The 12,447-nt window shown below is 33.1% G+C and overlaps 1 protein-coding gene across 1 annotated transcript; it reads right to left on the bottom strand.

Annotated features, from left to right (window-relative positions):
* Positions 1–6,554: 6,554 nt before the first annotated feature.
* Positions 6,555–8,986, bottom strand: LOC141527436 (ATP-dependent DNA helicase pif1-like). Its single transcript, XM_074242924.1, has 4 exons — positions 8,886–8,986; positions 7,391–8,775; positions 7,024–7,128; positions 6,555–6,697 (listed from the first exon to the last, which is right to left on the bottom strand). The coding sequence occupies exons 1-4, from the start codon at positions 8,984–8,986 to the stop codon at positions 6,555–6,557; spliced, it is 1,734 nt and encodes a 577-aa protein (XP_074099025.1).
* Positions 8,987–12,447: the final 3,461 nt, after the last annotated feature.

Here is a 12,447-nt window from a genome sequence, read left to right as displayed (position 1 = left end):
GTTTTTTTTTCCCAATCTTGGTAATTTTTCAGCTGACCGAAGAAAACACAGTGTATTTGCGTAATTACATTATGTATCATTGTTAATGATTCAAACTTTACCGTTACGTTTATTGCTAAATATTAAAATGAATCATATAAAAAAAAAATACACTCTTAGTCGCATTACTGCTGACCGAATTACTCATCAAGTTCGTCTCTATTTAACTTTTTTTTCTTTCGAAAAAGTTGTTCTAACATTTTTTATTGTTAATACCTACGAAACCAATATTCTTGGTCGCATTACTGCTGACCGAATTATATTTGAAAATTTTCTTTGGAGCTCATTTTTTTGTAATGTAGATAACAAAATTTTGGAAAATCCAATAGTGCACGCCTCATAATCTCATTTTTCACAACAAAATTGATTAAATTGAGAGATAAAAAACAAAATAATAAACAACAGAAAATTCTGCTATGGTTTAGTGGTGCCGAAGCTCTAAGGTAAGGAAAAAAAATATTATAATAAAATGTATAGATATTGTAATAGTTTTACCTGCTCAGGTTGGCCCCTAATCAATTTTATAAATAACTAAACAAAGCTAACAACAATAAAAATTATCAGGGCGCCACCAGGATTATTAATCACGGTTCCTGGAACCGGTCCAGAGCTGAGAATCTTAACTTAGGGTAGAGAGAGTGGAGGAAGGTGCTGTTGAATAATAAAAATTTAATTAACAATATACCGGTATTTATTAACAATAAAAATTTTACAAACTTAACAAATTTAAGCGCTCACTCACACACTTATAATCTAACGAAGCGGAGAATAGCTGCGAAATAAACGATATTTACAAACGAACCTTCCAATGACGATACGATGACTAGACGGGGTTTTTCGAACAAACGGTCTCCCACACCTGTCTTAGAACTAATTGGGCTTTTTCGAACAAACGGTCTCCCACACCTGTCTTAGAACTAAACTTAAAATTAAACGTCCACCGGACGACCAAAACTAACTAACTTACACACTTTTCTACTTAAAACTAAGTCCACCGGACTACCGAACTTAACACTATTAACACTCTCTATCACGCATAACCCATACAATTCTGCACACACATAACCCACACTTCGCTTAATTGATTCTTATAATTTTAAATTGAAAAAAGGATTTTAATTTAATTACAATATTTTTTTCAAATTATTCAATCATTAGTATTTGGTAAAAACAATAATTCCACTTTAACAATCAATTTCAATTAACCTTGAACTAATCTCTATAGAACCAGAGGCTTAATACCTTGAATTAACTTAATCACAATATAAATCTTTACAATCACTTCAAAATTATTAACATAAGTTTAATTAACTAATTCTGATTAAACTTTTACTATGACAATTCTAACTCACTTAACTGATTTCTTGGACTTAATGTCCACGCCGATAATTATCAAGTTCAGTAATTTTAATTTAACTACTTCACGGACTTAATCCCCAAAAATTACTAAATTTCCACGTGATATAAAATAATTAGTTTTACAATAAAATATTTTCAATAAATAATTCCCAATATAATATTCTTAATAATTTTTCGATCGGTATTGTTTTTCAATAATAAATTCTTACTATAATATTCTTAACAATTAATACTTAATAATTTTCCGATCTATCTTATTTTCAATAATAAATTCTAAATATAACAATCTTAGTAATTAATTTTCAATGAAATAATCTTAATATAAAATATTATCTACTCGTTGATCAGTTATAAAAATTCGACACGAGTCGAATTAGTCAAATATTATTTGCTAGAACATTCGCCAGTCGAGTCTTGCTTGACCTTGGATATTGGAATTTATGCGACACACAAACTGACACTTGACGAAAATTCCACGAATAAAATCTATCGATTTTTCTAAATGACAAAAATTAATCAATTTTACTCAGTTAATTATTGAAAAATTAATTTAATGAATTTTCTTAGATGTTAGTTAATTGATTGAAAAACTTCCAGATATTAAAACTTCCCCCGCAAGGTCGATCGAGCGATCCCCGGGTATAAACCCCCATGAAAATCACTCAATCCAAAAACTAGCAAATGTTTCACTATTAATTTATTAATAATCGTCGATTACGATCCAATTGATAAAATAGGAGAAGTAACTGGGTATTGGGTAAACCGCGGTCCACTTCTTTCCCACAGAGTAATAATTGATACCTTGACGAACAAAACGATGATCTAACTCACTCGTCGAGGATGAAGTCCTAGTTGTAGTTGGCTTCCTTCGTCTCGTCACTACTCCGGGGATCGGTCCTTCTTGATTTTCGTGGCACTCAGTCTGGCGGTCACACAACTTCTTCCTTTTCCACTGTACGGCTCACCTATTTTAACCCAAACTCACCCCCTCCTATTCTCCCTTTAGGGCCGAAGATCGAGACGCGCCAGTGCTATGTCGAATAATTATCGATATCCGGTGACTTATCGATTAAGGATAATTTTACCCTGTTACAATATTCGGATTTAGATTAGGTTATTTACTTCATATCTAAGTTACTTATATACTTTTTTATTTATTTTATTTTTTGTTATATAGTTTATTTTTTTTATGTAGGTTATTTTTTTCATATTTATTTAACTTTTAAAAGTTAATTTTTATTTTACATTGCTTATTATCTTATATCATTAACATAAATAAAATGATGCAAGAAACGGAGACAGAAAAGTTAGAAGCGGATTCAATAATTAATAATCAATATAAAAAAAAATTAATCGACATCCATTTCATCTTCAATTATTCGTCTTTCCAAAGTTCCCCTTTCCAAGTCGAAAAATATCGGGGTTACGACGACGCAATCGAATGCATAGCTTTTAAAAATAAAGGGTGAATAAAAAGCACCTACTTCGAATGCGTGACCGTAAATGCAGACTGCTCTAACCCTTAGCACCTGAAAAAAGTATAGATAAAATAATTATTTTTAAAATAATTAATTTATCAAAAATACTCTTTAAGGAAGCTTACCTGGTTTAATTCCACCCCGCAATTAAACTCATGGTCATTATCGAGTACTAAGATCAGGTGAAAACCCGACTCGGAACGCACCCCGAAAGAAAAATAATCTTGAAATAAATAATTACGATATCCGAAAAATTCAACGACATATCCAGTAAGCCTGAAAAAGAAATAAATAATTAATCAATTATAAAACACAATGAGGGATTTAAAATGAATAAAAAAAAATTACTCATAAAGGCGTCCTTGCCGGAAAAATGGTGGCCCTTCAAAATTCATTTTGTGTTTCTTCAGTAAAAGTTTTCTTCATTCATATATCTTAATAACAAATAATAACGATCTTAGTAACACTTTCAATTTTTATTTTATTTTTATTTATTTATTAACTTCACGTTTATATACAAAACAAATATTTATAACTTTGAAATTAGAGATTAACATGAGTGAATTCTCCTTTATCAATGAACGGATCTTATAAATATTTTTTTTTATAATGGCTGAAATATTAAAAACATGAAAAAATTATAAGAGACCTTTTTGATAGAAAATTAAATTTCATACAAAAAAAAACCTTCTTAATTTTACTCGATCTAGTAGTTTTACCCGCCAAAATTTAAATTTAAAATTGAAATTCTGTTATAGAAATAATTTTTATAATTTTCAGACGTTTTAAGTACTTATTGTGGCTAAAGTAATGAAAATACGATAAAATCATAAAAGACATTTTTTATAGAGAAATAAATTTTCTAAAAAAAAGGTTTTTATAAATATAATCTTTAAGCCAAAATTTTGAAAATAAAGACAAAAATTTTGGCTGTCTTGTATAATTACTAATATTTTGGTGTATTTCTGTAACTTTTACATAAAAATTTTAACACCAAATCCAAAAATTTTTTTACAGTATAGAGTAACCGAAGTGGTAGATCCATTTGTTGTACAGATTAACCGATTTCTTAATACATTCACGGGACTGAGAAGACTTATGAAAATAATATTAAGAGTGATATTATTCATATCCATTGCTCCATGATTTTTTTAAAGTTAAAGGGTGGCCGTAAGAATAGTTCCATAGCCCTTGTGGAAATAATTCTCTGAAAAAACTCTTGAAAAGTCTTTATAACTCTGAATAAGACTTTTCGAAAGTCTTCACATCCCTAACTAAGTAAAGGAAAGACTTAATAAGTCTTCAAAACTCTGCAATACTCTTCAAAAGTCAAATTTTCCCTGCAATTTCGGAATTTCTCAAAGAGTTATTAAGACTTAATAAGACTTGTTCAGTTTTACAGGAAATGAAGAAAATATTTCTTTTCAAAAAAATTACTTATCAGAATTAAATAAAACTATAAAAAAGAATTAATGCATGTTTAAAAAAAATTTTTTTTAAATAATATTTTCATCACGAAAATACTTTGATGGGCATCGAATCACTCATAGTTGAGCAAGTCAAAACATCAACAGCAAATGAAGTGCACTTGATGTTGGAAACAGATACTACTCAAAGAGTAAATCCAATCGGTATTTAATTTGGACTATCAAATATTAAAGTCAACTTTCTAGGTAGGAAAGAATTTTCTATCCACACGCTATCTGCTGGAATTAATTGATACCTAACATATTTTAGTTTACGAATTTACAGTTAGAATCTTTGAGTGTTCTTAGTTTCTAATAGGTGGCATGTGGTTAGAAAATTCTTTCCTACCTAGAAAGTTGACTTTAATATTTGATAGTCCAAATTAAATACCGATTGGATTTACTCTTTGAGTAATATCTGTTTCCAACAGCAAGTGCACTTCATTTGCTGTTGATGTTTTGACTTGCTAAACTATGAGTGATTCGAGGCCCATCAAAGTATTTTCGTGATGAAAATATTATTTAAAAAAAATTTTTTTAAAACATGCATTAATTCTTTTTTATAGTTTTATTTAATTCTGATAAGTAATTTTTTTGAAAAGAAATATTTTCTTCTTTTCCTGTAAAACTGAACAAGTCTTATCAAGTCTTAATAACTCTTTGAGAAATTCCGAAATTGCAGGGAAAATTTGACTTTTGAAGAGTATTACAGAGTTTTGAAGACTTATTAAGTCTTTCCTTCACTTAGTTAGGGATGTGAAGAATTTCGAAAAGTCTTATTCAGAGTTATAAAGACTTTTCAAGAGTTTTTTCAGAGAATTATTTCCACAAGGGAGGTTATACGGAGTTGCCAATTTTTTAATACATCTATGGAGCTGGAAAAACTTGATAAAAAAAAATTTGGAAAACGGTTGACCCTTAAGGCCATCCCTGCAACTTCCCGCTCATCTCATGCATAAGCGTTCAAAATTGCACTGATTACGTTTTTGAGATCTTCGATTTTCTTAGCGGGAAGTTAAAAAGTCAGCTTACTAATACTGATAGTCATTGCTCCATGACTGTTTTACTGTTAAAGGGTGGCTGTAGGGGTTGATTAGAGTTTGTACGGAGTTGTCGATTTTTCTATTACATTTATAGGACTGGACTAAGAACATAATAGTCATCGTCATAATATTTATTTAATATGATCTTTTAATTTCTTAGTTGGAGAGTTATTAATAAGAGTGGTTTTCATTTTTATCAAGAATTGGTACAGTTCTTAGGGAAATTATTAACCATAAATCATGGTATTTCTTTCTCTTAATACTGAGTCTTCTGATTCGATGCTTTGGGAAATTATAAAACAGAGTTTATTTCTAAAAATAAAGTTAGAAAATTAAGGATATAAATAAACAAACTTAATTTTTTTTTAATATATATTTATTTTGCGGCTGTGGACCGTCTTGTGCTTTATTGTACCGCATCTACTCTGTGCGCCTAACAATGTCGCACAGTGACATGAGAAAACCACAGAAAAAACTCATGCCAGTACAATCGGCAATCGGAAAGATCCATTGATCCTTAAAATTTTAAATTCTAAAGATCAATGAACCTTTAACAAATGCCTAACAACTATGATTTCAATGCCTGCTAGACGCATGGTTAAGACAGTCATCCATCTAAATACGAACTGTTCTAAAAGTTATATGGATTGAGTGATCAGCCGAACCATACGATAGCTGCATGGAAATCACCGCTGCATATATATTAACTCTACTTATACATATATAATAATTAACACGAATATTTTTTTAATTATAGAGTAGGAAGTTAGAAAATATATAAATATTTCATATAAATTATTTTATTTTTTTTTAAATATATGTAATAGAATAAGCAATAAAACTTATTTGATATATAATTTCCACTAAATACTTCATGTAAACACTATAATTTTACCATGACTTAATATTATGATATTACACAAAGATTAAAAAAAAATTTAATTAAATAAAAAAATATATAAGGTAAAAGCCCCAGTATCGGCTCATGCAACAGTACTACTCCATGCATTTGTATATCAATATCCACAAATATAGATATATAAATGCATAGAGTGGTTCAGTATTGGTATATAAGCCGATACTGGGGCTCTTACCTTATTTAAGGATAAAATATATTTTTTTTTGGGCTAAAAATATTATATTATTTTTCTAACTTCCTTCTCTATTTTTTAAAATGTTTTTTGTTCTATTAATCTTCTCCTTTTTTCCCTTGTGTTTCCTTTTATCTGGTCATCCACTTCTATTTCTGTTCTGTCTGATGTTACTTCTTTCTCCTTTGTTTCACCTGATATCGTTGATGATTCTTCTACATCTTGATGTTAATGTTAAATAAAAAATAAAATTACGTTATCAAATAAAATCTTACTTATAATTTATATATATAAATATCGCCATTAATTGAAAAAATTACTTTTTAATTTCCATTCCATCTGTTTCTTCGCTTGTTAAACCAAACGTAACGTACGTTTTTCTTCTTTTTCCTCAAAGTAAATCCGTATTTCTTGAAAGTATAATAAGGTATTATAAATTCCATCAATCAACGATTTCTACATAAATACAAAATTTTTTGATTGAATTTATAATAAAATCTTATTTAATGTATATTGACCTTTCTAATCTTTGCAAATAAAGATTCACTTGTGTCGTTCTTCTCTTCACAAAAACTAATCGCTTCATGGAATCTTCCGTCACTCAAAGTAATTCGGATTATTGTCGTACATCCAATCGAATGCTTTTTTGATTCTATTAATGTCAAATTATTAATAAAAATTTAATTTATTACCAATATATTTTAAAAATCATTAATTACCTAAAGTTTGAGATTTTATTTCATGAGACCAGTTATTAAAACCAAGCACATAATCAGCACACAAACATAAACTTTCAATACTTTCTTTTTCTGATATCTTTCTTTCAATTTTTCGACAATTATTAACTGACGTTTAGTTATTCAATGACGTTTAGTTATTCAATTGTTTCGGTTAAATAAAGAAAAATTAAATACTTAAAACTTCTTTATATACAACGTTCTTAGTTTTTCCCAACGGCTGAAGAATGACCAAATTTTCAGGTGAACTTACTCGCGAACATGCCACATATAGTTGACCATGAGAAAAACAGTCATTTCTTAAATCAATTCCAACCATCTTCAAACTCTGTCCTTGTGCCTTGTTAATAGTCATGGCATAACAAACTTTGACAGGAAATTGAAGACGTTTGAATTCGAAGTGGTAATCTGATGGAATTAAAGGAATTCTAGGAATGAATACAGTTTCTCCTTCATATTTTCCTGTGAAAATCATGGCTTCAATCACATTTTTATGTAAAACCTTGACTTGAAGCCTCGTTCCATTACATAATTTTGGTGGATTTAAATTGCGAAGCAACATTATTGGAGTGTCAATTTTCAGTTGAAGAACATGAGGAGGTATCCCGGGTGGATTAAGAGTGTGTAAGAACTCCACAGGGTAGTGGACAGCTTCTTCATTATCTATTACTGTGTCTACTGATTCATATCTTACTGGCTGAGTTGGCAGTTTATCAAGCAAAAAGTTGTTAATGCGATCGGCTTTCTCATTTGTTGGTGTTAGAATGACTCTCTCTTTTAACCATGAGCGATAATTGTCACCAGGTTTCTCAATATTCAGATATATTTTGTTTGTCAAACTGATCAAATCAGGGACAGTTTCACAATCAATACAGGACACGTTTATTCTTCCATCTTCTTCCGGAATCTTACCATCACCTATATTAATGAGTTGTTTTGAAAACTCCTCCGCTTTTAAGTTTGGTTGAAGATGAACCCGCATATTGATAGTCAAAGATATAACTTTAACTGAAGGCCATAAAATTGATGATTTGATACAGGCTTTAACTTCATCTGTACGTGTTCCTCGTGGCACAACAGGCAAAGTCTGTCGAAAGTCACCAGCTAAGAGAACAATTACTCCACCCATAATTAGGTTGCAATCTCTAATGTCTTGGAGCGTTCTGTTTAAAGCTTCAATACCTTTTTTGTGAGCCATCGTACACTCGTCCCAGATAATAATTTTTGCTTTGCGCAGCACACGAGCCATATCACTCTGTTTGGAGATGTTACAAAGTGGAGACTCAGAATAATCTAAATTGAGAGGTAATTTAAACGCTGAATAAGCTGTTTTACCTCCGTCTATCAAAGTTGCAGCAATTCCTGAAGAAGCAACGGCTACTGCAATATTATTGAAACTTCTAATTCTTGCGAGCAACAAATTTATTAAAAACGTTTTTCCAGTACCACCAGGGGCATCAAGAAAGTATAATTGCTGAGAACCAGATTCAATTGCATTTAAAATTTCATCGTAGACTTTTTTTTGTTCTAGATTTAACTTAGAAACATTTTCCGCTACAACTCTAGTTAAATAAGTGGTGTCATAGGACAATTCACGAAGATATTGATGATTAGTGATAATAAATTCTTCATTTCGTGAAGGAGAGTGAAGTGAAGAAGTGTTTTTCCCGACATTGATATAACAATATCTTCAAGTGACATGAGACATTTATTGTAAATAACGTCGAGCACCAGCTCAACATTTCCACCGTCTCGTTCTACCTCTCTTTTCATATTTTCAGAAAAATGGTCTCGATACTTCTCCCATAATTTTGGTGGATCTCCAACATGACAAAAAACTAACAAAATGGCCAACAGCTCACGGATTTTATAAGGAGAATCAGAAACGCAAGCTTCTTCCAGAGTGCGATATCAGTTAGCATCATCTTCAAGGAGACGAAGTGCATTACATGCTGCTTGAAATGTTGGATGAATTACTCCAGCAACAGTTTTCAAAGCAGAAAATGATGTAGGACCTCGAATCTCATGTAAAAGAAGACGCAGGTGATAACATTCAGTATTTCCGGGATGCACGGTATAAACTCGTTCTAAAACTTTATCTTTCTTAACTCCGAAAAAACCTGGAACATCCTTACCTTGTTCCCTTCTTTCAAAGCGGTTATTCTTCCATATGTAATAAGCTGGAACTTCAACATATAAAAGCGTTTTTGCAAAGTTATCTATTTGGCAAAGTTCGAAGTATGCCATCATTGTTGTTTTTGTGGGAATTACTATTTTATCAACAATATTTTCCTCTGTAAAATAAATTCTTTGACCGTTTTCAAGATGTACAGTAAGATGCATCACGGAAGGAAATCTGTGATGAATAGGAAAACGAAATATTCTCCAGACTGCTTCAGAGTTACTGATAAACGTCCCGTCTGGTACTTTGTCACCTCATCAAAATCCTCAACGGTAAACGATGCTTGGTCAGATCCTTTATTTAAATAATTACAGATGTATTTTATGGATTTTACAGAGTTACAACTCTCGACGTTAATATGAGCCATAAATGTATGAGATAAAACTGGATTGTACGGTACTATCCATCGATTGTCAATTTCAACTCCGTTGAGATTGAACTTTCTTCCCCCGTCTGATGGAGATCGTCTACGATACTTGGGATATCCATCTTCTCCAGTTTGAGTTTCTTTTAAAAATACCATTGGGTATTCTTTTGTACACTTGCCATTTTTCATACAGGGTGAATTTGAAGTGAAAGATCCACATGGACCGTGAACCATGGTTGTCTTGATAATCTGATACAGGTCTGGATTTAGATCTGGATCAGGTAACTCAGCACAGATAATTTGATCAATAGACTCCGGTCTTATTTTCTGTTCTAACCACAATAGAATATGAACATGAGGAAGTCCACGTTTTTGCCATTCTATGGTGTACATGTGACACCTTGTATCACCAAAGATGCGACCTACTGTAAGAAGTTTCATCATATGTTTTACTTTCACATTGAAAACCCTTGTTACGATATCATGTCTGTCATGAGACTGTTGACCTTCACTCAAAAGCTGTGTTATTTCTGGCCACTTAGGATTACAGGTAAATGTGATAAATAAATCTGGCCGTCCATAATGACGAACATATGTCATTGCATCCTGGGCTCGCTTATGCATATATCGGGGTCCACCAGTGAAAGAAGAAGGTAATACAACCATTTTTCCCATCGTTGATAATTGTGCATCATTTTTTGACAATGCATCTTTCAAATGAACGTATTCCTCACTTCTTAGTGTTTTTTGGTTATTGCGAATCCAGTTAAGTCTTTCAGTCTCAATTTTTGCGTACGTATCCACTAAAAATTGATTTAAAAGATTACGGAACCGCAATAAATAGCACACTTCTCCCTCACGCTCCATAATCCTATAGCTGTAAAATTCTGAAGCAGATACTGTCTTATTGAGAGGTAATTTAGTTGTCTTGTCACGTTTACGTTGTGACATGGGAAATTTTCCCATCTGGATTTCAAAATAGAGATTATTTTTTTTTTAGTATTATTTAGTCTTGAGTGTTGGCTAAGCTGATGGAATGCTGAGATTCGACGCGCCTGTGTCGCCCCAAGTGGTTTCCGATCAGAATGCGAAGCTCGAGGTAAAAATTAAGCCGAACCGCGTCAAATGAATTATACTAAGTATGGATGGATGCGTCCGAAAGAAATTTACGATATATTTAATAGAGTGTGAGAGAGAGAGAGAGAGAGAGTGAATGAGAAAAGCGACCGGGCGAGCCCGCAGTTCAGTTCGCAATCAACGACCAGGGAGACATCTGGGAGTGACAGCGATCAACGAGGGAAACCCGGAATCGGAATTTACGAACGACTGGACGTTGAAGCGACGGGAGCACATCGAGGCTCCACCTGAACGCCGAAGGAAGGACTAAAGTGGGAAATCGACCAACCATCGACCATGGAAATTTATCCGACAACGGCTGATTGGACGCGCAGCTTTTTTTAGCTGCGCTAGAGAAAAACGACATGTTGCTGGAAAACGAAAGAGAAAGGAAGGCAATTCTGATCTGGATCTCGTTCAAGCCCCTTTGATACGCTGAAAAAAATTTTTGTTGCTAATCGAAATTCGGAAATACTCATTACATTGCAAATTAAGCCGCTTTGTTGTTAAATTTAATTATTTTTGTAAAGTGAGAGTGTCGATCCCGCCGAAGTTAATTGTATTGTGTCATTGCCGTACACCAGACAGTCAAGGACGACATCAAAAGTTGTTTTTTTTTTGGTCTTCCGACAACGCCAATTCCGTGGGGAACGCCATCGCCGAGGACCTTTCCCGCCGTCAGCACAGCCGATACCGACTTCCTAGATTTTTTCACACCGTGCCGAGAAGTCGACTGAACGGGATAAGTGCGGTCGCAGTTTGTTAGTGTACCTGGGTGACTTCACCGCGATCCGCGATTAATCCGAATTCTAAGCGATAAGTGCTTACTTAATTTTTTTTTGTTGAATTAATAATTAATTACGATTCGGAATTAAGTCCGAAGTTAACTGTGTACCGACATTCAACAATTGCTGTTGAATTCCGGCTTCGAGGTGACGTCAACCAGGTGCCCGGTGCCAAATCTTTTTTTGTAATACGTTGTTAATGAATATTGTGTACCGTTGTCGATTTGTGTGGTAAAGTTTGAGATTACCTGCCGTAAAAAAAAATTGGCTCGACGAGAGGGCCACCTGGGGGCGACACTAGGCACTATACCTCGAGCTTTGTTCCCGCGTATTGCCCGACGGGTAACAACAGTTACCGACGGTCCGGTTATCCGCCGCGAAGGGTAACTGAGGGACATTGTACGATCGATAATCGATTTATTGCAGAGCGATCCCATTGATAAATTCATTTGGTACTATTCGTTTTGTTATCATTGTGGATAAATTCATGATTTGTTGTTAAGACGAACACGGCGAAAAAAATAATTGACTTTTGAATCTCTTCGGCCTCGACCCGCCGCCCAACGACGATCGAACGTGAACCACCGAACCGTGGAACGGAAGTTCCTGGCGCTCAACAATCTACGAACCAGGTAAGCCAAACTTTAGGTGGACCTCTTCGGCGCTGTCGACGCCAGTGCCGTGAAAAAGCCATCATAACATATATTAATGTAATATCCATCTTCTCCATAACAAAACATTAAAGGATATTGTAAAGCATCTTACGAGCGATGTTTTTCACTGA

The sequence above is a fragment of the Cotesia typhae genome, unplaced genomic scaffold, assembly GCF_013202065.1.
Source record: "Cotesia typhae breed Kobodo isofemale line unplaced genomic scaffold, CoteBio_Ctyphae contig_4, whole genome shotgun sequence".
Classification (NCBI taxonomy): Eukaryota; Metazoa; Arthropoda; class Insecta; order Hymenoptera; family Braconidae; genus Cotesia; species Cotesia typhae.
Note: the sequence above shows the minus strand (reverse complement) of the source record. Positions and strands in the feature narration are given on the sequence as shown.